At 48.4% G+C, this 25,591-nt stretch overlaps 2 protein-coding genes across 8 annotated transcripts in view; both read right to left on the bottom strand.

The window, feature by feature from the left end:
- Positions 1-1,150: 1,150 nt before the first annotated feature.
- GFI1 (growth factor independent 1 transcriptional repressor) lies at positions 1,151-10,920 on the bottom strand. 2 transcript variants are annotated; one of them, XM_086462781.1, is made up of 7 exons: positions 10,806-10,920; positions 10,620-10,654; positions 10,340-10,490; positions 5,326-5,741; positions 5,099-5,236; positions 3,437-3,602; positions 1,151-1,329 (listed from the first exon to the last, which is right to left on the bottom strand). In XM_086462781.1, the coding sequence occupies exons 1-7, from the start codon at positions 10,918-10,920 to the stop codon at positions 1,151-1,153; spliced, it is 1,200 nt and encodes a 399-aa protein (XP_086318907.1). The 2 variants fall into 2 exon arrangements, with proteins under 2 accessions (XP_086318907.1, XP_086318906.1); XM_086462780.1 differs by lacking the exon at positions 10,620-10,654 and having other exon boundaries at positions 10,340-10,546.
- Positions 10,921-21,993: 11,073 nt separating this feature from the next.
- EVI5 (ecotropic viral integration site 5) overlaps positions 21,994-25,591 on the bottom strand; it is a 68,908-nt gene continuing 65,310 nt past the window's right edge. For all 6 annotated transcript variants that reach the window (XM_086462767.1, XM_086462768.1, XM_086462766.1 and 3 more), the window contains one exon: positions 21,994-22,299. In XM_086462767.1, coding sequence (XP_086318893.1) covers positions 21,994-22,299 — 306 coding nt within the window. The remainder of the gene's footprint in view (positions 22,300-25,591) is intronic.

Genomic DNA, 25,591 nt, shown 5'->3' with positions numbered 1-25,591 from the left:
TTGTTCCAATAAATATGTACCAATAAACATAAGACACTCCATAAAATCTAAATAAGGACATTTACAAACCTGTCAATGCAGTAAAAACAGCATCTTTTTAACTGAGGTACATGCAGGGTCATTTAAGGCAAATTCAGTCAATTACACTTTTATAATGATTCCTGCCCACCTCAGACGAGTTTCCCTTTAAAAATTAAAAAACCAAAAACAAATATACAAATTATGCTATTGAGTAGCTATTTTCCAGTTATCAGAACAAGCCTGGAGTGCAGAAGCCAGTAATGGTTCTGGACAGAAATTCTGTGCCTCCCCTGTGCTCCTGCCCTCCTCAGCCAGGATCACGCATTGGATGGGTTTCTAGTTGTAAGGCATAACTCTGCGCTTTGGCTTTTCCACTTGTCTTTCACAAGCTTCCTTCTCCCTAGTGGATGTAGCAAGAAGTAACTCCCCATGCCTCAAACACACACACACACAGCCAGGCCTTGCACAGACAGAGAGATGGCTCTAGGAAGGTAAAAAGGGCCTCTCTACAACTGTTAATGCAGGTCCTGATTTGCACCAGAACAAGTGAGAGCAGGATCAGGCCCAAGCCAGTACTTTTGCTTAAAAACCAGCAAGATGTCAAACCGCACAGTTCAATCCTGATCCTCCAGGCTTCCCCCGACAGGAAACGAAGGGTGAAGCCATTCAGCGCTGCAACTCAACAAAGGCGAGCGTTCCCTACACCACGGGCTCATGGCTCCCTGTCATTACCATGTAAACACTGTTACACCCATGTTTCCCTGCAAGGTGATTCGAGCTGCTGAGACCTTCAGGCGGTTCATCTTGGCCATGGGAGAAGTATTTTCCAGCTTACAAATACCTGGTAGCTTATCCATCTTTGCAGTATCAGGCTTCATATCTAAAAGGCTTATTTTCCAGTGTTATTTCAGAAATAGAGAGGGAAAGAGAAAGAGAAACCTCAGCCTTTAATTTCTGCTTTCACAGTCATTCAGGTCGAGCATGGCCCCGTCCTTTTCTTTCCTCTCCGCACTCCTGGTCAGAAGGAAATGCCAGGGTCTGTTCTCAGGACAGGGCTCAGGTCCAGCGGTGAAGCTGAGGGAGTCTGTTCTCATAGTGTTGTAGGTGCTTTCTGTATTGCAGCTGGGACTCATTTCAGGCCGTGCTGTGTCTCCCGGTGTCTTCGTAAATCCACCTTTCGCTGGAAGCCTTTGCCACACAGATCACAGCCAAAGGGCTTGAAGCCTGTGTGCTTCCGGCTGTGGGTGATGAGGTTGGAGCTCTGACTAAAGGCTTTTCCACACACCTGGCACTTGTGAGGCTTCTCACCTGCAAGCAGAAGGCGCGAGAGAGAGAGAGAGATAGAGAGAGGGTGTGAAAGAGGCAACACGCCGCTTACGCAGGACCACAGCAAACAGGAAATGCTCACTGGGCCTCAGAGCTAATCAAAGGGATTCCTGTGTGATTACCAAAGAAATCGTTCTTATAAAAAACGTGCAGTTGGGAGCCCCAAAGCATCAGCTGAGCCTGCGCTGCACCTCAGCAGGCCTGGACTCGGCAGCACATCCATCGGCCCGCTACAGTCCTGGGAGCAGCCTGAAGCACAGAGCGCTCTCAGGACACCGTAACTTGTGAACACATTTGGCTGCACGGGCTCTGTGCGATTTAAACTGGCTTTGTCTCCTAGAAACACGAGGAAGCCCTGGAAAGATCCCCAGGTCATGGTCAATGCCTGACACCGATTATTATAGCATCAGCATGGGGCAGGTGGAATAGATAGATGGAGGTCACTAAGCCAAACCCAGGGGGTCTGTCCCCAAGGGAGGTATGAAGACCCTTAAGTGAACCATGAAGGGCGGGATTCACCCAGAGATCTGCTCTCCTCTCTGATCCCCACACAGAAATGCTAGTTGTCACCTCGAGCCAGCCCTGAAGTTATCCTGCAGGCAAGTAACATAAATAGGAATAAATCCAGCCTCTGGAACTTCTCCTATGGAGGGTTCAGTGGCAAAACTCCACTGGCCTCCACGGGAACAGGATCTCACTGCATTTTCATAGTGTTTGTTATCAAATAACGGATAAAAGGGAACCCAACCACAAAACCAAGTCTGATTTTCAGAGTGGCTTTGCACCTGCAGAGCCCACTGACTTCAGCTGGAGCAACAAACTGCATGTCTGACGACCAGATTCTTAGAAACGCAAAATAATACAAAATGTGCCGGAGGCTCAGTTCGCAAGCGTATGCTGCATATGAAAAGGGATCCCTGATTCAGTTAAGGACCTGGTTTTCTATCAGCCATTTAAAAGCCCAGGCACAGTTTCTGATCTCGTAAAAAAATCGTGGTTTTGACTGATTCAGAATTTGGCTGTAATTCTACTAAATAAAGTCTTTCGAAAAAGTTACTATGGAAATACTTTTCTGTGTTACTTCTGAAACAGTACATTTTTATACAGCAAACATCTGGTGGAAAACCTTTATAAGTAACATTTATTGTTCACTGCTTGTCACCTAGAAAAGTCACAAGCAAGCAGCGCTACATAAAATGCCACCTTTCTACATATTTGCCATTTTTTAGGCTTCACCCTTGATATCTGCTAGTGGTCACTATCAGGGAAGAGGATTTTGGTCATCTGAACCTTGGGTTTGGCCAGTATAGCTGTTATTTTCTGTCTACAAATGCTTCTGTATCTCACTCACCATTCATTTCCATCTATTTTAAGTGGATAGTGCAGGTCTAAAAGGCAAGATTTTCTTTCAAACATTTCTGATAAACCTGCCTTCTCTCTGAATGGTATTTTTAAAACAATTTCCTTCAGTGATTCACTTGCACTTTATTAGTTTCCATGTTTATTACTAACAGTGAAACCTGAGAACTCTGCACCTCTCCTTCCATTCTGTATCAAACTGCAGCCATTTCTCAGAAAGCCCAGGTGGAAGTGCAGACAATCTCTGAACAAATATTTAGTCTGAGTTGGACCCTAGGCCCTCCAGTTTAGTGTTTGAACTAGAGGAGGAGACTCCTGTTGTTCCTATCGCAAATTGCTAGGTAGATCCTGCACAAAGAAGTGCTGCAATCCAATTCACCTGTCATTTTCCTGGGACCTCAGCTGTAAATCAAGGCTGCACGAATATAATACTCTACAAATCATCTTACGGAAAAGCCCTTTGAATAAACATTGGTGGATCCTATTAAGGGAACACTGATTGGATTGCGAGGATTTGGGTTATTTTGCAGCTGCTGTTCAGGAACCCACATTCAAATCACCCTCCTTTGCACGAGTGGAGCTCAGATAGCATGAACAGCAGCGGGGCAGTGAGAAACACGAGGAGATGCATGTGGTGTCCCAGCTGAGGAGGAATGGACTGCTGCAGAGAGACCTCTTCAGAGACCTGCCCTCACAGCTGGGGCCGAACACCAGCAGCTGCAGTGCTGACCTGTGTGAATGAAGGTGTGTTTCTTCATATCAGATTTCTGGTGGAACCGCTTCCCACAGTACTGGCACGGATAGGGCCGGGTGTCCGAGTGGATGAGCAGGTGGGTGGACAGGGTAGAAGATCTCTTAAAACTCTTGCCACAAATTTTACAATCAAAGCTTCGTTCCTGCAGAGAGAGGAGCCCAAACACACACGCGTTACACCACACCAACGATCCCACCAGCAACAAACTGCCCGGCAGCACATCAGTGTTGGCTGGAAAGATCACGCACCCTCTCCCAGTGCTGTGCACCGCTCCTCACAAAAATTTAATCGAACAGCTCTTCCTGCTGGCAGGAATGGCCAGGTGGGACCAGCCCTGATCGACCGGGAAGAATCCGCCTGCACATTTCGACAGGAGCCCAAGACGTGATCACTCCACTGGGAAGCCCAACAGCTGCAGCACTGTTCAGAGGCCACCTCTGCACTGTACACAGGAGAGTGGGTGCTGAGGTCTGCTTGGCTCTCCTGGGAAATCTCGGTGGCAGGCTGACTTCTGACGGCTGGGTAACAACTAACTGCTTATTTGTAGTTCCATTAAAATTCAAGTGAAAGCGGGGAAAAGACTTTTTGGCTTACTACTTTAACATATCAAAATAAATGCATTACGACCTTGCTGTCTCTCTCATTTCCCTCACACACTCCTCTCCACCACTTTCTTCCACCATAAATCATCTCTTCTTTCCCACCCCTTAACTACCATCACACCTTCCCCTTCCTGCTATGCTTTCATACAATCACCTTAGTTTCCTCAGCTTTGAATGCACTCTCCCTGAAATGCTGTCCCCTCCAGGGGCACAATACGCAGTGCTGCTCTTTTCACCATTACTTAACGGGTGACATTTCCCCTGATTGTGTGCTCTGCTGTTGCACACCCATGAAACTGTAAATAAAACAGTTAGCGAAAAACCACTGCTGTAACTCTATCCTCCAAAAGCCATTCTGAAGAAGGAAGATTTGCCAGGTCAAGTGGGTGGGTGAAGGGGAAATATGGCACAGTATCAGCAGGTGGAAAATGTTACAAGTCCTCCTACCAAAATTAACTACCATATTCTTTTGGTGTGTGACTCAGAGTGTGTCGAGACGGGTAAAGTCTGTGCTCTATACCTGACTGGTCGTTCAGATGTTCCCTGCACAGACACAATGACTACAAACAAGGGAAGACTCACTTCTTTGGGGGAGGGGAGGAGAAAGAACAAGGAGAGCTGCGTCAAAGGAAAGCACAGTGAGGTGCTTTAGCTATTAAATAAAAGTCTACACCTGCATTACAATTTCCAGCTCCGTGAGTGAAAATTTATTATTTATTATCTGTTACTTCTGGAGTGCCAAAAGGGCCCATTGCTTAGTACAGATGCACGCAAGGTCTGGGGAATGGAAACAAAGCTTGTGTTCTTTAACTTGATTTGATCCTTTGCTCACGAGCTGCCCACCCTTTCCTCTGCCTGCCACCGGATTCTTCACCCACAACTGCCCACTGAAGCCCTACCATGTTCTCTTCCTCTCCTCAGTTTCGGTGCCCACCTACTGCCCTGCGACCGCCTTCACGGCCTCCTCAGAGCCAGCCGAAGCAAGCAGCTGGCCCTGGCCCTTGGACCATCATCCTGGCGGTCCGCCCGCTCTCACCTGCGAGTGCACGGCCTTGTGCTGCTCCAGGCTGACTGCATGGCCGAAGGTCTTGCCACACATGTCGCAGGCAAAGGGCCTCGTGCCACTGTGTGAGCGGCGCACATGTACCTCAAGGCCATGCGGCGTGGAGAAGACCTGAGGGGAGAGAGCACACGTGGTCAGGCTTGCCAGGGAGAAAGGGCTCGGGAAGAGTCACAACCAGCGTGGGAGAAAGGGATCCCTACCTTGCTGCACTTGACACACTTGTAAGAGCCAGTGCTGATGAGCAAAGGGCGGCACAAGAGATCCGACTCCACTTTGATGCCACCTGGTCCCTTCTCTTGCTGCAGCCCAGGCTGTGTCTCGCCATAGAGTCCGGGTGCTGCTGCCGGCGGCCGCTCAAACAGCCCCGGGCCCGGGGAGCCGAAGTCGCCATAAAGTCCGAGGGAAGAGCTACACTCTGCACCGTAGAGGGCAGGCTCGGAGCCTCGCTCGCAGAAGAGCCCCAGGGCTGAGGTTCGCTCCAGCGACGGGCAGGGCCTGTAGCTTTGCATGAGGTGCCTCAGCTCGGAGCCACCCAGGCTGTTCCACATGTATGGTTTGAAGGGCACTGAGAAAGGGGGTGCTTCATCGAGGGACGGACACACAGATCGCTCCGAGGCTGCGGAAACACAAGGGCACGGGAATTAGTGCGCTTCACAATCCAGGCACTATCGTGGGGCAGAATCATCTCAGCATTCAGACTTGCGCCCGGAGCCAGACCCCTGTACTGCACATTAAGGCTGCGCTTTCACGGAGGGACATTTTGTATCGCACAGTAGGGTCTGTGCATCCAGTACTACCCACTCACTTGCTGTCCCAGCCAAACTATTGAAAGCAGCCACCAATTTTGTCTACCTCCATCTCTGGGTGCCCAGGTGTGTACACACCGATCTGACTGTTGAGACACTAAACAACTCAGTCTGCAACTTCCTTTGGTTTTATCTGCAGCTCCTCAGAAAAGTATATCTACCATGACCCAAGATGGGCATCAAAGCTGACAGTCCGTATGTTCAAGCTCTGATGTAGGTCCCACACATCTATATAGCAAATACAACATCACAGAGGTGCCAGAAGGCACAAGTGTGCCAAGATTTACCTGTTCAACAAAACTAAAAACTGCTTGTTGCACAATTTAATGCCCAAATCTATTCTCTCAACTTCATGCCACAACCATCTGTAACTAAACTACAGTAAAAGTGAAATAAAGAACAGCTTCTGAGGTGCTTAAATGTCATGCCTCGCTTTTTCAGAAAAAAATAAACTAAAATCAGTCCTCATCTGAAATAAAATCGTGGTTGTTCAGATTGCTCTGAGTTTCTCCAAGTAAACAAACTGACTGCACCCAAAACATAGAGCTTTGCAAAATCATGGGTATAGGCCACATTAAAAAATTGAAGACACAAAAAGATTTTCCTAGCAGTCATAACGAAAGCGATCTTCCACCACAAGCTCCAATGGCCTCAGTTGGCTCTAACAGGCTCACCTTTGGCCACGGCATCTGACCAAGGCATCACAAGATGAGGGAGCCCACAGCAGAGTCTGATGCAAAGGCAAGAACGCAGCCTTTGAGATCAGTGTCTCAAGGCACAAACGCTCAGGGAGCCTCACGTAGAGGCAAGCACGGTTGGGCAGGGAACACGAGGTACCAGACCCCAACTGTGTCTGCCAGAGATGCTGATGAATGCCTGAGGTGCTCTGCTTTCCCTCTTCATCACAACAGGCAGCAGCACTGGGAGAGTCAAATTTGTTTCCACTGGACAAGTGTTTTAGTGAACCAAGGAAAAGGTGAATCAATTAACTGCTAAAGTGACAATGCCTTCGCAGAGATATTGGCATCCCTTACAACTTGGGCTTCCAGAAAAACCTCCCTCACCCAAAAACTTGTCTACCCACAATTGCTCTCTTGCTCTTCCTCACTCCTGTCAGCTTCACAGCTCCCATGGCTTTCTCAACCTTTGGGAAACCAAGACAACCGGGGTGGGCTAGGGAAGGAAGGCATGATGTGTTAGGCTATTCATTTGGATAGGCAGATGCTCACTGAGGGTTACAGAAGGGAGTGGGAAATGAGGTGGGAACTGAGCTTTGAGTGACTTGACTGTTCCCTATCCTTTACATAATTTCAGTCTCAAATTCTTCCATTGCAGTTAGCAGTCTTTTGGTTGGAAATATATGCGCACATACCAAGTGGGACATTTGAACAGAGCGATGAAATCAAATTAGCTGACATGGTGCTGAGCATGATTTTTCCTGTTCTGCACTGACTGCAAAGTTGTGGTCAGCGTCACATCATCTATCTTGTGTCTTTGCAACCAGTTTCAGTGTTGCCATCTCTCACGATTTTATCACAAGATTCAAAACTATCTTAAAGCCCCAGCTCTTGAAACTGCATGATTTCATCAGGACCTCAGCTTTCCTTTTGTTTGCTTGTTCTTGTTTTAAATTTTTTTTCCTGTTAAAGTCAACTTCCAGCCCAGACTGTAAAGAAAAGCATGAAAATGTAAACCCTCAATATTTCAACACTAGAACTGAATATCCATAAGGTATTACTTACAATCTTGATTTCTAAGCCAGTCCGTTGAGCGAGAGGAGAGGGAAGGCTGACCTGATTTTTGAGCCCTTGGAATTGGCAACACGGGACGCGGTAAACATTGCACCACAGATCAGTTTGCATGCAACGTTCCTTCCATCACCTCACGCGCTTTGGAGATCTCTCGAGCACAAGTGCAGGGGAGCCACTCACGCTATGCTTCTCAAGAGGCAAGCTCAAGCCATCCAAGCCCTGTACCCAGTGTCAAGGTGACCTGCAAACCCTGCTCTGCCACACTGCAGGGCACTTCTGTGTCTGCTTCTCCTCCGCTCCGCAGCATCTAGGCCTCCAAGGGGTGTGCAGGGAGGGAGAAACAGATTCTTCCTCCTCTTTCTCATGATTCTGTGCAGCCTTTATATAGACCGCTTCTGGGAGAAAAAACATCGGTGCTCTTTTTTGAAGGCAAGGCAAACTCAACCTGAAATGGTTGGGAACAGACTGACATGCACAGCAAAGAAAGGTTCGAGTGTCCTCCTCCACAGACCGCAAAACACCATGCTCTCTGCACAACTCCATTACACCCAGTAAAAGCCTCCCTCCAAGACTGGAGCATTGACAGGCTCGTCAGGAGATACTAATATACTGCTGCACTGAGCTTCTGTATATGCAAACGCATGTGATTACAGACACACATAGAAAGTGAGGTTAAACAACAAAGTGATTTGCACTGATCGAGTCAACAATGTACTAGTGTTAACAGGTATTGTGTCTGCGCATGCCTGTCTGGATCGGCAGCACAGCACTCAAAAGACAAACCTAAAATCTGGCTTTCACTGCGTATTGAAGTGCAACCCGCACCTATGTTCACTTCTAGGGATGAGGGGGTGATAGTACTGCTCACCGCACCTGCCCTGACCATGCTTTACGACCATCATTTCTCCTCTGCCCATCAAAGCACAGAAACTGTGCCCCACCCAGACAAACACAATCAGAGAAATCCAGTCTCTCACCAGCGCAAATTCCAGCTTTGCGCTGAATCTGACAAAGCAGCTGGAAGGCAGAGGGGTTGGGGGAGAGCTGTGGGAAGAAGCCGACCATCTAATTCTGCCACCACTGCCTTCATCGTTAATGTAACAGCACCTCTCTCAATGTATTCAGGTTCATCCAATAAAGCTCTTTCCTTACAGCACCTGGAGTCTCCCTACCTTCCTGTTCCCCCCGTGAATGGCATCGGACAGTCCCAGGACCGCCCTCCTCCCACCACCCCCGAAAAATCTCAATCTGGGGATGTCAGCCTCATTTTGCAAAGACACCTTCCCTGGGTAGCTGGACAGTTGGCTGGGAGCTAATGAATCCCACAGCGGGGGAAGACATGAGTTGGGAGGGGAAAAAGCACAGCAGCCCTGGTAAATACCTGCTCCATTTTACATCTGTCTCTTAGCCACCTCGTGAAAACCGCCTGTTTCCCGTGCAGAAATTGCAATTATTTGAGGAAGGAGGAGCAGGACAAATTCGTTAGAACAAAAATTACACACATGGCTACACTTTGTGCAGAAATATTAGCAAAAAAGAGACTGCTGCATTGCTGCATTCAGTCCGGTCTGTCATTTGCACAGACTGAAACTGCCCCGCGGCTGGCCGAGATGATACTGGGCAGCACTTTGAATGTCCCCTCAAAGGGCTCTAGGACTCTTAAAAGAGGGGGAGGCTTTAAAAATGCAAACCCACATCATTACAATAAGCCGTTGATATGCAAAGACACTGTAAAGTCGAAGTGGGAAAATCGGTGGGGAAATGGGACTAAGTATTCGTTTGCTTGGCGTCTGCTGTCGGGCAGTAAAGCTGAGACGATTTTTCCTTCCCTAAGACAGAAATTGTTCTTTTTTCCAGCTGTCGCTTTTTCACCGAGGCAATAAAAAGTGGGGTTTATATATACGTGTTTTTGTTATAACATGACACCATTGTATTTTTAAACGAGATAAGTATTCGCGCCAGGCTGGGGACAGCATCTCCCACTGCTCCAACCACATCAAAGGCAGGACGAGGGAGCTAGAGACAGGCGCTGCAGCCATAAGTGTGAGTTTCCTGGATTTAGGGTGTTTAAATCTGACCGTCATTATTTTCCTCTGTTTTTTACGAATGCGTTTTTAGAAAAGAAAAAAAAAATAACAAAAAGAGAGAGGAGGGAGAGAGGAGGGAGGGAGGGAGGGAGGGATCCTTTTTATAGGCAAGAAATAACCTGAAAGGGAGTTAGGGAAAACGTCTAGCAGGTAGTACAAAACACAGTCAACGCTGTTTACTACAGGTATATAGATAGCCTAGCAGAAAATGTTTACTGTCTTAAAAACATCTAAACTCCAGATAGCATGACCCTGTAGGAATATGCCGGGACCTTTAAAACACAACCAGCTTGCCTCTAGCAATTAATCAGAAACCAAAAAATCAACACCCGACGGCATCACAAGTTTCCTACAGCCTGTCACCCGCTGCTCCCTCAGCAGCGGGAGACGGGCTGGAAAAGCAACCCTAAAGAGAGAACCCAAAAACGAGTGGAAGGGAGAGATTTGCAGACAAATCTCTCCCTTCCACTCGTTTTCGACGGCGGCGCCCAGCCATGAGACACTGCCCCACGGCACCGCCACAGACACGCAGCCGGACCCTCGCCGAGCGCTGACTCGCCCCGGTCTTACCTGGCGAGACGGAGGGCGAGGGAGGTCTCCAGAAATCCTCAAACTCGGACACCCTGTCACAGACGCTGCCCTCGCAGCTGGGCGCTGACTCGGAGGTGCCATCGGCAGCCTCGGTAAGGTGGGATTCCGGGGAGAAGCGCCCCTGGGAAGGCTCCGGGTCGGGCAGGACGGTGCGGCACAGCCCCGCGTCCTCGGGGATCTTGCTGTCTGCAGGGCAAAGGGGGCGAGGGGGCTCCTCAGTGCGGGCCCGCGGTGGGCGACAGCCACCTCCCGCGGCAGCGGCCCCGCTCCCACCAAGGTTCGCCGCCGGACTCCCTCCAACCCCGCATCAGCCCCTCCGGCATCTCGCGGAGGCTGCGGTGCCGGGACGGGACGGAGGGCTGCAGAGCCACCGGAACGGTGCTGGTGCTGCTGGCAGCGGGACGACGCGGGGCGGGAGGACGGGCTGCGACCGCGGGACTCCTACCTGCACAGATCTGAGCTAGCACCGTCTCCAGCCGCAGGCTGTAGTCCTCGTCGGCGGAGCGGGGCTGATGGTAGCTGTGCGCTTTCTTGCTCTTCACTAGGAAGGACCTCGGCATGGTGGGGTGCTGCCACGGCCGGCGCGGCCGCACTCCAAGCGCCGGACACGGTGGTGGCGGCGACGAGCGTCACCCCCGAGTCTCCCGCGGGGCGGCGGCGGCGGGGAGGCGACCTGCGGGGAGGCGCCGAGCCCGCCGGTGAGGGCCGGGGGCGCCGGCCGGGAGGGGCCCCTCGCCGCGGGTGGGGGGGGGGGGGGGCGGCGCGCCAGGTGGCGGCGCGCAGGTGGCTCCAGCCACCGCCCCCGGCCCCGCTCGCCTCGCCCCCCCTTCCCGCCGCGCAGCTACTCAGCCACCCCCCCCCCCCGCCCTCTGCGCCCCCGGTGCCGCCCCGGCCACGCTCCGACGGCCGAGCGGTGCCCGGGCACGTCGGAGAAGAGAGGGATGGCGGCCCGACGGCGGCTACGGGATCGCGGGGAACAGGCAATAGCAGCGCCCGAACACCGTTCGTCGGAGGAGCAGGGGCTGAGGGAGCTGGGGGGCGGGGGGCGGTCATGTGCAACCCCGTCCCTCCCCGGACTCGGCCGAGTGGGCGCATCGCGCCTCCATCTTCGCGTCCGCGCCAGCAGCCGCGGCGCCGAAAAACAAAACAAAACAAAACAAAACAACAAAAAAACCCCAAAATAACCGCACCCCCAAAACGGCTTTTCAGTCCCCGGTACCCAGAACGTGCTGGACGGCGCAGGGCTGCTGCCGAGACGGGCGGGGGAGTCGCTACAAAGCCGACAGCCTAAGCCCCGACGCCTGAGAGGGCTGTCGGAGGGACTGATTCACCCATCCAGCGCGAACCACGATAACGCGAAAACGATCAAAACGGAATCTCTCCTGCAGCCCGCAGCTGCAAGGTGCCGCGGCGGCGCCAACAGCTGCGGGCACCGAAAGCCGGGGCGGGGAGAAAGACGAGGTGGGAAACCTCTTGGGGGGGGCCCTGCGGGGAGCCGGGAGGGGGGGGGGGGTGTACAAGGACCGGGTTAACCAGCGCTGCCCCGAGCCCGCTCCTCTGGGGAGGGCGGGAGAGGTGAACTGGAAGCCGTCCAGCGCCGGGCCGCCTCCGTCGTGACAGTGGACACTTTGCAGAAAGCGTATTTAAACCACGTTTGTTCGGTTCTTTTGGAGGACTTCGGGGCATTGCCCCCCCCCCCCCCGTCAGTGGCCTCAGGTTTGCGAACGGGGAAAGGAGGGAAAGGGCCCGGCCCCGCCTGCCCCAGCCGGAGCACGGAAGGCGGGAGCTGCCCCGCAGGTGGCGACCCTGCCCGCGCCGCGAAGCACCGTCCCGCCCGCGCCCGGCGGGGGGCAGGGCCGCTCCGCGCCGCCGCGGAGGCGCCGCCCACGGGCACGGCGCCGGAGCTGGGCGGGTGGGAGCGTTGCTGCCTTGGCCCACCTGCGCCTCGGTTCATCCTTGAGCTGGGGCTGGCAGCGAGCGGGCCCGCACCGAGGGAGGGCGAGAAATCAAAGCGGCGGCCCGATAAGGCGTCGCCATCCCCGACAACCGTTGGGGGGCTCCGGGCGCCGCTTTTGCCGCGTGTTTTCGACCCGCCGCCGCGCTTTTCCCTCCAAAAGCCACGCCGGCCCGTCCCGCCCTGCCGCCCAAGGCCGGAGCCTGCCAGGCTGTGGCCGGGCCCGTGGGAAGGCGACTCCCGCGGCCCACCTGGCCGCCGCAGCCACCCCGTCCCCGTCCCCCCGCTCTCCCCAGCACCCACCCGCCCCCCTTCCCGCCGGCCGTTTGCCTCAGGGCCACGCGGGGCCCACGGCCGCCGCTGTGGGGGCGCGAAGCCGGCGCCTCCGTGAGCCGCCGCGGCGGAGGCAGGGCCGGAGCGGGAAGGGAGATGGGGGGGGGGGGGGGGGGGGGCGGCCGGCGGGGAGGAGCGGAGCGGAGAGGGGTCGTTGCCGCCCCGGCCCGCCCGCCCGCCCGGCGGCAGCTGCCCACGCGAGGCGAGAGAAGCGCTTACCCATTTGGAGGGGTGAAGGAAGCTGTGCTGCAGACGGGGGTTTGCGCCGCAGCCCGCTCGTTTGGGTGACTTTAAATTTAGCCTCCCTTTAAGGAGCGATGGTGCTTGAGTTGGGTTTTGGTGGAGTTTTTTTGTTTTTTGGTTTTTTTCTTTTCTGTCTCTCTCAACTCCTTCAGAGCTCGGCCCCCTAAACCACAAATTCCACTTCCTGAGCGTTAGGAGCTTCTGCAACAACAACAAAAAAAAAGCTTTTTTTTTTTTTTTAAAAAAAAAAAAAAAAAAAGCGCCAAAGCCTCGCAAATCAGCACTGTTCCCCCTCCTCTCTTTCTCTCTCATTTTTCCTTAAATGAAAATGTCTTACCGTATTCCACCTCAGAGGGCTCGCTGAAGTGACATCAAAGTGTCATTCTGGAATCGGGCGTTTCATTTCTCTCGGGGTTGTGCTCTAGAAATTACACACATCTATCTGAACTATTCTTGGATCCCCTTCAACTTCCGCAACGAGAACGAGTCACAGATTCAAAACACAGATTGACTCGAGGCGGGCAGAGGCAGAGGGCAGGGGACGGAGGAGCTGTCGCCCCTGCCCCGGGCCCGGCACCGGGGACCCACTTCCCGCCGCCGTCGAGCCCTGCGGGGCGGTGTAATCGGGGCTAAGGCGAAGGAGACCTCCTCTAGACTAGAAATAACTTGTTGTGGAAAAACTCTTTCGGGATAAATACGCCCAACGGCGCTGAAAATACCTTAAGACCCAAGCGTAGAGGTTTGCTCATTTCCCTTCGGATTTAGGTAATGGTTAAATATGGAAGGGGTAGGCGAGGTTCGCCCCCCCCTCCCCGCTCCCCGGCGCAGGGTGGGTGCTGTAGCTTGAGAGCGATTCAAACGGAGAAAAGAGGAGCGGAGCCAGGCGAGAGGGCAGCGATTGTCGCCGTCGCCTGCCTGTCGGTGCTAACTCGGGAACGATCCGTCGGGCAGGCACCGGGGGAGGGGGGCACCGCGGCGGGCAGCGCCCCGTCCCGCCCGCCGCTCCCTTCTGCAAAAGAGAAAAAGCCTCCCCTGGCTTTACAGACACCTCCAGCCCAAACCACAGCTTTCCAGGTCTAGCCTCGGATTCCCGAGGCAGCCAGGAAAGCCGCATCGGCTCTCCGGTGTCTTTCCGAGGTGGTTTCTGAGCTCTGAGTTCTCAGGCTTCGTTTCGGTGCCTCCAGGGCCGCTCCGCAATGAGCGAATCGAGGTTTCACACCATTTCCCGTTCACGAGCGACCGAGACTGAGGTGGGACAAGGCGGGACCAAACCTTCAGCCTCCCTCACGCCCAGGAGCACGCTGGCTTTGCGAACGGGTGTTTTTCTTCACACCCCCCCCCCCCCCCCCCCCCGAAGTATTCACAGAAAAATTAGTCACTTGGTGCTTATGGAACCTGTGTGCGACATAGGATGAACCTGACTTCCCAAAATCTAACCGAGCGAGCGAATACGAGAAAAAAACCAAACAAACAAACAAACAAAAAACAAACAAAAAAAACCCCAACCAACTGTCCAACCTTTTAGCAGTGACACAAAAGGAAGTTGAAGAACACGACTGACACATCGCCCTTAACACCTTCATTATTGCCGGAAAGTTCCCGGTGCTGGGCACAGCAGTTTTTAGTTAACGGCGCGTCCCCTTAGCTGCGCCTTTGCTCGATTTCTCTGAAAATCGTTCACGCCGCCAGGTTCCAAAAAAAAATAAACGCTGGGATCAGTAAAAATAACGGGGTTGGAACAGCTCGGTGTACGCGCCTTCGCTGCGAATTTTTTGCAAAACGGTCTTTTTCGTTTGCCTCGGAAACGGGGCGATAAAGCATCAGCCTTTCGGTAGAAAACGTTGCTGGAAATCACCGTTAGCGCTCACAAGCACTTCTGACCCGGCTACAATAAAATACATATTCGTCTTTATACATTTAAGTTCAAAATTTGAGAGAGGTGCGTTGGAAAACGCGGTGATTTACGCGGGGGGTGGGGCTGGGCGCGCTGCCGGGCGCCGGAGAGCGGCTCAGCCGCTCTCCGGCGCCCGGCAGCGCGCCCAACCCCCGCCACGCTCGTCGGGACGGACCCCGACCACCGCGGACCTCCGCCGGTGAGGACGGAGAAAGCGGATGGCGGGCTCTGCCCGCCGGGGCCGACCCGCGGAGCCTTGTGCCTGTTTAGCTCTACCCGCGGAAGATGCGCGGCCGGCGGGAAGGGACCGCCGCGCCTGCGCAGGGCGCCGCCGCTGCGCCACGTGCCCGCGGGCGGCGGCGCGAGGCCGGGCGAGGCGGGAAGCGGCGTCTCCTCCCTCACGCCGCGCTGAGGGAAGCCGTCAGGGCCGTCTCCGCCGGGGCTGCCGGTGCGAGTGCCTGGGGCTGCTCCCGGGGCTCATGCTGGAACGGGTGAGCTTGTTTCGTTCCGTGGGCTTCCAGCCCTTTTTATCTGGCACAGCCCCTCACGCGTTTTATCTTGCGACCCAGAAACATGGCGGGGTTGCTATCTCTACGGAGCAAAGGACTGAAAGAAAAGTGCCGCAGCTCGTAGGCAGGGCCTGAAGGCAATTTCCACTCCTTAGCCTCTGACAGCCGTTGTCCCAAGGCTCTTTCCACCCTGGGAGGAGCTTGCTATCTGTAGTAGCAGCACGCTGAGCAGAGGTGAAGGGACTAAGCTTTTATTCTTGGTTTCTGGCGTGGCCGATGTGCCGCAGTTCAGTACCCTGTAAGATGGTGTTGTGTATGCAGTGGTCATCATGTGACGCCGCCAGAGCTGCATGACAATACCAAGTATTCTGTATCCCTGTGTTAAAAAGCCAACGGTCCTAAGTTGGCGGAGGGTTGTAATTTGTGTGAGGTGGGGGCTGGGGCTGGGTCTAACAGAGCTGCTTTAATGCTTCCCCCAAAGGGATTGTGATATTCAAAGTTAAAAACTTGGTAAGATATAGTTGAATGCAATGGTGAGTACGTGGTCATCAACCCATAGTGACAAAAGAAGGAAAGAAATAAATAAAAGGAGAAGTTTAAACTAGGGTGGGATTACGTTATAGTCGTGCTTAAGACTGAATTGCTACTCAATGTCATTTACTGCACAGCAGCTGCCCAGTGTCACCATTAGAGCTAAAAAGACATCAGATAAGGTGCCAAAGGTGACAGGACGCAGATGAGATCTTCATGTTCAGAAGCGATGAGACGCTTTGTAACAGGAGGAAGGATTTGAAGAACAGGATTTGACAGGTTAGCTGCTTGGTACCTAAGGGAGGAGAAGCAATTTCTTGGGTGTGGAAGTCAGGATTGGGAGAAGGCAGCGAAGAGGGTGATTCTGTGGGGAACTCATGAGTAACATACACACTTTAAAGTTATCCTGATCACAGTTAATCCTGAACGCTTTCAATATGAGAAGCTGCTAGACCTTGTAGCACTGTGCACTCTGTTGTAAAGTGTGTCTTTTTTTTATAACTTTTTTGTAAACACTTAGTTATTTTTAACATATCCTGCTTGTTTATTTTTTTTTCCCCAGCATCTTGTCATTACCTTCTTTATGTTTCTCCTTGTGTCATAAACATGTGCTGTAAATGTGAGACATTAATCAGTGATTTTGATAGCAATTTTTTTTGATCGCGGGGGAAACCGAAGTAACTTCTGCTGCTCTCAGAGCAGATTGGAAATGTAATGATCACCATGAGCATGAACTGGAGAGGGAAAGTGACAGTAGGCCGTGGTGTTGAAGGCTGGGATGAAAAGAGGGATTCCAGCTTTGGGAAGGAATGGACCCAGAATTTACCTCCATTATGAATAGAAGAAAGTTGAAGCGATGGGTTACAGAATGTAGACTATGCAAAATGGCCTCAGGAATTTTAGTTCTCATAGCAGGACGCTAGAAATTTCAGTCACTTATGCAAGAGTATACAATTCTAGGAGTATGCCACATTGCTTTTGTTTTTCGTAATTGTGAAATGAGGTATTAATTCCTGGGAAGGGAGGGTGTTAAGCTGTTGTATCTTGGATCTAGCGGTTGTATCTGAGTCAGCGAGTGTCCATGTATGCGTAGGCATGCATATGTTAGCATGTTTTCTCCGCGCTGAAGCTGATGGTATATAGAGGTTATGTTGAAAGTTAATTTACCGTGTGCTTTTCATTCCATCATTCAGAATCTCTGGTTTTATGGGCTACTGCGTAAATGTATTTCACTGATTTTTCTTATGTCTTGAGCTAGTTTGTAAAAAAAAAAACCAACCAACCAACCAAAACCCTCAGGGAATTACAAAAAATATTACCTGTACAATTATACTGATAAAAGCATTTCACAGAAAAAAAGGAACTTCATGAAATCCAAAACGCTGTTAGCTGATACATAGCTTTCCTCTTCCCTCTCAATACGCATTCAGTCAGTAGCTGGTGCATCATCAAACATAATACTGTAGTTTCCACTTCGATCGTACTAACCTCTGTTTTATAGGTTGACTTTTTATTTTAGTCTCCAGGACGAGCGTAATGGTTTTCCTAGGGGATTTGCATTATCCTCTGCCTTCCTCCAAAATTAGTATTTGGAGCCTCTACAGGTAAGGGAATTAGCAGCACATCCAGTCTAAAGTGTGGATATTTTTATGCTAATGTATCTTTAGGTCATTCTAGCTTAAAATATAAATGTTGGATGAGCATCAAGTTTCACAGTCACTTGCATAGTCTCTGATACAGAACAGTGATTACATTAAAAACCCCAGAGAAACACGCAATTCCTTCTGTGTTGCAGTTCCACGAAAGGGCTGAGTACTGATTAAGTTCAATAGTACAAGATTTCCAAAGTGGTTTTGTTAAATTTATGCAAACCCCTATGTGGATACTTCTTTTAATCACTTTAATAGCAATTTATTTTAGATAAAATAATACAGGAAATTGCACATACAGTTGAAAATTGAATTGTGTCAAAAACTTTTTGTCAAAAATGTGACCAAATAGTTGTTGAGCCATGAATGTAATACATGCTGCTTAACTTCACAGATGTTCTTTCTCCCAACTAGTCATGTTCCCAATTTTTCACAAATGTTACAGACGTCTGATCTAATACGTGAAATGAAGTGACTTAAGTAAGAGGAGGTCTAATCATAGATGCTATTAGGTCCTAAAATATTCACTCCGTTAGCCTGTAGAAATAAGAAAATTTAAATATTGAGGCTTCTCTAGGTAGTGAAGACATTTGATTATCAGATTGGGAAAGCAGAACCATTTTCACTACCAAACATAAAATGTAATTTACATGGAAACTCTGTATATAGCAGGACATCTCCCTTCCCTGTTTCACCTCACAGTCTCCTCAGCTGCAGCACTTCTATATTCAAGAATCTTAGGTTTTCACGTTTACGTGCTTTTTAGCTTATGTTTTTAGCATTCACATTGAGCTCTTACTGCCTGCCTACAGAGCAAATCTAAGAGAATGGCAATGTTTGTTAGTAGGTCATGCAAGCAGGGTCATGGTGTGTAGCATAATTAGTGTGCTTTATATATTGACACGTTAGTAAATATATTATCTATGCTGTTGATGATTTGACATTCTGGTGCATATTTGAATTATAATACACATAGGCAAAGAGATTAGTGTCATTTCTTTGGCAGAATAGTTGCAGAAAAAGCAGGATGATTCTGAACAGCCTCTCTTGGGTTGTCTTCCTAGGGTATTCGGGGCATAACCAAGTCTTCTGAAATGGCGGCATGTCATAGCATCATAGAATAGTTTGGGTTGGGAGGGACCTTTAAAGGTTGTCTAGTCCAACCCCCCTGCAGTGAGCAGGGACATCTTTAGCTGGATCAGGTTGCTCAGAGCCCCATCCAGCCTGATCTTGAATTTTTCCAGAGATGGGGCTTCTACCATCTCTCTGGGCAGCCTGTGCCAGTGTTTCACCATCCTCATTTGAAAAAATTCTTGCTTCTATCTAGTCTGAATCTACCTTCTTTTTAGTTTAAAACCTTTACTCCGTGTGCTATCCTAACAGCCCTGCTAAAAAGGTTGTCCCCATCTTTCTTGTAGGCCCCCTTTAAGTCCCGGAAGGCCGCTCTAAGGTCTCTCCAGGGCCTTCTCTTCTCCAGCCTGAACAACCCCAACTCTGTCAGCCTGTCCTCACAGGGGAGGTGCTCCAGCCCCCTGAGCATTTTTGTGACCCTCATCTGGACTCGCTCCAATAGGTCCATGTCTTTCCTGTGCTGAGGACTCCAGAGCTGAACACAGCACTGCAGGTGGGGTCTCACCAGAGTGGAGTAGAGGAGAACAATCACCTCCCTTGACCTGCTGGCCACGCTTCTTTTGATGCAGCCCAGGATACAGTTGGCCTTCTGGGCTGCAACTGCACATTGCTACCTCCAGCTTTTCATCCCCCAGCACCCCCAAGTCCTTCTCAGCAGGGCTGCTCTGGATCTCTTCATCCCCCAGCTTGTACTGATACCAGACATCGCCCCGACCCAGATGCAGGACCTTGCACTTGGCCTTGTTGAGCCTCATGAGGTGCACAGGTACCCACTTCTCAAGCTTGTCCAGGTCCCTCTGGATGACATCCCATCCCTCAGGCGTGTTGACGGTACCACTTGGCTTGGTGTCATCTGCAAACTTGCTGAGGGTGCGCTCAATCCCACTGTCTATGTCATTGCGAAGATACTAAATAGCACTGGTCCCAGTACAGACCCCTGAGGGATCTCTATCAGGACAGCAAGCCATTGACAACTACCCTCTGGATGCAACCACCCATCAAATCTGTTCTCTCTCCAATTTAGGTATGTTCAGTGATTCACCTTCATCACTAGAAGAGATGCAGTTGGCTGGATGACTTTTGCTTTTCCCTTGATATTTTTATTTATGCTGTTGTGTCAGTATTTATTATATTAGTATCCTTTAAGACCACAAAAGTTCAGGAAATAGCCCTTGCCAACTAATCTCATTTGCTATCACTTGAACAGTAAGGCAGTTATTGCAAAATCATAACACTTCATTGTTCAAACAGACAGGATTTTTATGGCTCTCTAACTGAATTTTGCTCCTGCCACTTACTACAGATTGTTACCTTTAAAAGAGACTTGCAGCTGGTATTGCTGACAGGCAACAAGACATTTGTCACCTATCCTCCTGGGCAACAATTATCCAGGTGCAAATGTAAGTTACCACATGCTTATTGGAGGGAAAAAAAAGGCAACTGTTGGTGAACAGAAGTGCTCTTGATTTGGTTTTCGCACACATGAAATTTCCAACAGGGATCAGAATCGGTCACAGCTCGTCCGCCTCACAGATGGCAAGTTCCACAGGCTACACCGAGAACTACATATGCACTGGTAGGGTGGGGGGAAACTTCGCAGAAACACTGAAGCAACTTAGGAGCTGCAGAAATTGGCAACTTGGAATCTGTCTCCTATCTTCTTTAAGACTGAAATTAGATTGCGCCTGGACAGATAATACTGTTGAGAGGCCCAGAATGTGCTTCTTCCATGCAGCCTTCCCCATCATTCTTCAAACATTTGTCATCTCCTCAGTTATGCTGTTTCTGAGGACACGTTCAAAGGAAATGCCGAACAGGACTAGTAGATGTGTTCAGCATTATGCTTCCATGCTCCTCGCAATTTTAAACAACTACACTGCTTCTCATAGGTGGCAAGACAGTTAACATAGGTGCTGACTAGTGCATGTCTTATTTTTTATTTTATTAATGGAATAGTTGCAAACATTACTAGAAAAGAAGTCTTAAGGATTGTTCAATTACATAAGATAGCAATAATACCTGCTATTAAGAATATTATATTCTTGACTAGAATGTGTCTGAGAGGGCAACTGAGCGTTCACAGGACACAGTAGAATATCTTGTTCTGTTCAAGAAGCTGGGGCCATTGTACTGGATCTCAATTTTCAGTAAAGTGTGAAAGCAGAACGCTCAGCTCCTACTGCTTTGTCAGTACTTGGTGACAGGACCAATAGCTAATTTCCTGGATACCGCTGCAATATAAAACTGTAAGATGACTGAATTTACATGTTTTTACTGCACTGACCATGCCTTCATTAGAACTAACTATAAGACAAATAATTTTTCACCTTATTTGAACTACCACTCTAATCTAGAGCCAGCAACGTAACTGTGTGGTAACCAAAGGCTGTAGCTGAGAAGTGACTAAACACTAAATGCTGCAACCTTGTTAAATCATGAAAAATTTATTTTCATTACATATATATGAAGGTAAAATATTTCAGTCAATAGTGTTTTGAACAAGCATTTCCAACATGAACCTGTTAGTGTAGCTAGGCTGAAACAATGTGAAGTTAGTGTTTTGCCTTTATTTAGTAATTCATTTCTAGTGTGTATATACAGAATTCATTTTCCTGTTAGAATACCAGAGACAGTAATATTGCAACATTTACATTCCTCATATAAAATGGTGTAATGTACATTTTCAGCTTGGTGTAGATATATAAATATGTACAAAATAAACATTATTGTAATTAATATATTCAGACCAGGTATTATTTAGCAACATCAAAAGCAGATGCACATAGATTTAAGTGAAAATGGTGAAAAACACCTTTATGACATTAGTGACCATTATTTGAATATATGAAGTAGTACAGATAAAGGCTCCTCTTTCAAGCCTTCTGTGGGCATCCAATAACTTTAGTAAAAACAAAAGTAATCGAGAAGCATAAGATAGTTATATATATGTGTCATGATCAGATGGTTAACTAGGGTCCATCTTGATCACAAATGGGTAACAATGTAAAACATACACACGTTTGTTCAGAGCGTAAAATATTGCACAAGAGCAATTTCTTTTGAGGAAAAAAATTCCTGTGTTTGTGAACAGCAAAAACTGTTCTTCTGCATCAAAGAAATGATATATTTGCAGTTTCTAAACCAAGGAACATTCAGTAATACTGTCAGAACTGTCATCCATCAACTTCTTCCCAGCCTGTTTATGGCAATGGCATGGCATTAGCAAGATTTGGCAAAGAGAGAAGGCAGATAGACAGTACGTGTATATATTTATCACAGGCCAGACCACATCCCATAGTTACCTAAACCAACTGCTAGATAGTTTCAGTTACCTGACAATTTCACCCTTAAAGAAACATGAAAGTCTTCAATGCCAGTCACAGTGATAATCACACAGTAGTGGAGTAAGATTCCATTCTTCTCTGCGTGGAAACCATCTTGTCCGAATTCCCAGTCTGAAGAGCACTTTCCTCAGTATCACTGTCACTGCTGTCTACAACTGTGTGATCCAAAGCCATCTGACCAGTCCTCCTGTGTAGATGAAAGTTCACCCCACTCTCCTGTATGGAGTTAGTTATAAAATCTTCATCAGAAGAATGAAATGATTCATCATCTCCTGTGAAATGGTTGACAATGTGAATCCCATCAAAAGTGGGTTGGTCTAAGAAGTCTCTCTGGCCTTTTAGACATTTGATCTGTTAGAAAAAGCGGTAGTTAACAGTTAATCAGAGCTAAGAGTCCAGCAGTAAAAAAAACCCAAGCACATTTCTAAGAAGTGTCTCATTGAACTCTTATGGATTAAATGAAATGCTAGATCTAGAAGTAGCATATTTGATGATCACTTCAAAACTTATCTGGAATCAGGACAAAGTGACTTTTCACTTCTGGCTGCCCAAGCGGAGACCTTGAAATAACAACTTAAATAGTACTTGGAATTTTCCAAAATTCTCCTTCCACCCCCAGAATATTTCAGTTTTAAGGCTTAATCAAAGTACCTAGAATCACTAGTGACAGATTCCTCCAGGCTATTTACCCCATCTTTAATATCCCCACTACGCCAGTTTATAGTTCATTTTCTAGAGTGGCCTGTTTTGACAGCACTTTTGGCCTTCACATCTGACTTTTACAGCTCCATTCTTTCCCTTATCACCTAACTTCTCACTTGAGAAAAGCCTCCCCCAATCCCAAAGAGCAGGGTCCCAGCTGAATACTGCCAGTTTCCCACAGCCACAAAAACCCCAGAGAACATGCTTAGTTCTGTCTACACTGCAAGATCGAGTGTCTTTTCATTATCTAGTTCAGATCCAATAAAATTTCAGATCAAGAAGTATGAGAGAAACTTCTCTTTGTACAGTATAAATAAGATTGCAGTTTCAATTTTAAGAGAACATCAAACAAGACAAAAAAGATTGTCAGACCACGGACAGATACGATAATATTTTAATTCAAAACGCACTGTGGAGTGAAACTATTACAATCATGCATTCAAGCTATTCAAAAGTAAAACCTAAAGCTCTGGAGTCTGGCAAGTCCTCTGTTAATTCAGCAAAAATAACCAACTCATGGAAGACATTCCTGAGGTGGTGTTTTTTTGTGGGGTTTTTGGTGTTGGTGTTTGTTGGGTTTTTTTTTTTAGAATTTCACTTTTACTAGCTTATAGTAGCAGCTACCTCAGGGTCAGTTTGACAGTCTACAAGTCTTAAGATAAAAAAATCCTAGGGATGCAGAAAAATATTAAAAATGCATTACAGAAACTTCCTTATGTCACTCTAGAAGCTTAAAAAGGAAGATGCACCAAGTGCCATTTTATAAGCGATTTTTCACAGTAACAGACCTGGAAAACAGAAAGAAGAAAAAGCCTGAAGAGCTTCTTTACACAAATCTATTTGATGTTTCAGAACTCTGAAGCAATATTCACTGTGATAAATAAAAAGTGCATGTAGCTTCTTGCTATTGACACCAATAGAAGATTTTACCTGTCCATTTGGGGAAGAAGGACTCTCTGTACTTACCGTGGGCTTGTGCAAAAGACGAGAATAAAAAAGGGCTTGAAAAAAGATCGCAAGAGTAGTAATCATGCGAGAAGCCATCAAGTTGGTTGTTAACAGCATGTAAAAGCTCCAGCTTTTAAAGTATATCAAAACATCCCTGTTAGGAATATGGGTACGTGCTGTAGACCTAAACCTTGGTTGTAACTACACATACTAGTTTTTTTTGCGTTTTCTTCAGATACACATAGGCTGCAGTTGTTTCATGAGGACTTGCTTGCATAAAGGCAAGCGAAACAAAAAGTTCCACGCTTGCACAGCGTAATTCGTGATATTAGCGAAATCTGCTTATGCCAAATAACAGATACTGGACAGTAACATGTATCTGGAATAAATAAGTTTTACTAGCTTATATACCTAGGTACAGAAAGCCTGATACAGAGATTCTTATTTAGAAATATTATCCCTAAAAATATCCTGCAATATGATCAGAGTAGCTGCCACATGAAGTTTCCAAAACAGCTATCAATTTTAGTCACTAAGAAAATAAAACACAGAAAAACAAAACGAAACCCAACAATTTCTCTCCACCCTCACCACAGCAAAAAAGCTCCACTGTACAAGTGACTACAAATTTCATATTAGAGTAAGAAATTATATGCTTTTAGGTCTGCACAGTTAAGCCACTGGTTCACCTGAAATTATAAAGCTGATAGTCAGTGTTAGTTGTTTTGAGCATTCAGAAAGCCAAGCCAATGACCTCAACTGTTTTCCTGAAGACGTCAACACATGATACCTTTAGATGAATGTATTTAGGTAACATGACAAAATCATGGCTTCACGGTTTTAGGCAGTAGCCTTTCCAAACACCAAATGAGAGTCTGTGGAAAAACGCTGTTGGTGAAGAAGTCACGAATAGACACAGCCTTTGCCAGTTCCTGAAGTGAGTCTGCGAAAACAGTGCGTTGTTATCTTTTGTAATTCTAACAAAAGGATGCACAATCTGTAACCTTGCAGGAACACTACTTTTGACCTGCACTTTATGCTTGCCTGCCCTTTTTCCTCAAGTACTCCTCACATCCAAAGGGAACCAGACTACTAGGAAGAGAATATATGTGACAAGTCTATCAATGGTCATAAAGTTCCATAATTTCTGTCTGCTTGAAAAACTCCTGTCTCAGCCAGAAACACAGACAAACACTGTAGCACAGAACTTGTTTGTATTATGGGGGTCGACAGGCTGGATAGCAACACTGCTGAAGAGGACATGGGGGTCCTGACACACCAGAGGCTCAACGTGAATCAGCAGTGGCCCCCAGCAGCGACAAAGGCTAACAGCATACTAGGCTGTGTTGACAAGGGCACAGCCAATGCATCATGGGAACCCATTCTTATCTGGCACCTGTTAAGACTGCATCTGTCCTACTCTGCACTTACTGTCTCCCTCCTTCCTTGGTACAAGATATTCATGAGTAGATCAGTGGAGAGGCACCAAGAAGTTAAGGGGCAAGTGCTTATGCTTTAAAATAACAGGGAACTGGTTCTTTACTGAAAAGCATGGTGGAAAGAGAGGCATTGATCATAACACAAAACACAAGGTTGTGTCTGAACATGAAGGGAAAGTAAGTGCTACAAGACCAGTAAGGAATTGGAACAGATTGTTCAGAGACTGTGTACTCTCCAGCCCCAGTGGGTTTCAACACTCAACTGACAAAGCCCTAAGCAACCTGCTTTGAATTCAGCGTTGATCCTCTTTTGAGCAGGCCGTTGGCCTAGAGGCCTCCCAGGGTTCCTTCCAACCCGAAAGACAGATTACAATTCAGTGAGATGTGTGGAAAGCATATTATGTTCTCATGGCAGCCATTCCGAGTTTGAGAAACTGAAATACTTTGTACCTGCCAAAATTACTGCACTTAAAAATGTAAATGCTGTCATTCCAAGTGTCTTTACATTAAATGTCAGTAATTTCTCACAAAACCTAGCTTTCAACAGAACGTTA

The sequence above is a fragment of the Leptosomus discolor genome, chromosome 3 (genome assembly GCF_034619465.1).
Source record: "Leptosomus discolor isolate bLepDis1 chromosome 3, bLepDis1.hap2, whole genome shotgun sequence".
Lineage (NCBI taxonomy): Eukaryota > Metazoa > Chordata > Aves > Leptosomiformes > Leptosomidae > Leptosomus > Leptosomus discolor.
This window is presented reverse-complemented; position numbering and strand designations above follow the sequence as displayed.

Bases quoted from the DNA above. Each gene is read 5' to 3' on its own strand.
- GFI1 (XM_086462780.1), bottom strand. From the start codon at position 10,920: ATGCCGAGGTCCTTCCTAGTGAAGAGCAAGAAAGCGCACAGCTACCAT. The intron at 10,547-10,805 runs GTAGGAGTCCCG...TTTGCCCTGCAG, and splicing joins GCTAGCTCAGATCTGTGCAG to ACAGCAAGATCCCCGAGGAC. The intron at 5,742-10,339 runs GTAAGACCGGGG...GTGTTTCCGCAG, and splicing joins CTCGCCCTCCGTCTCGCCAG to CCTCGGAGCGATCTGTGTGT.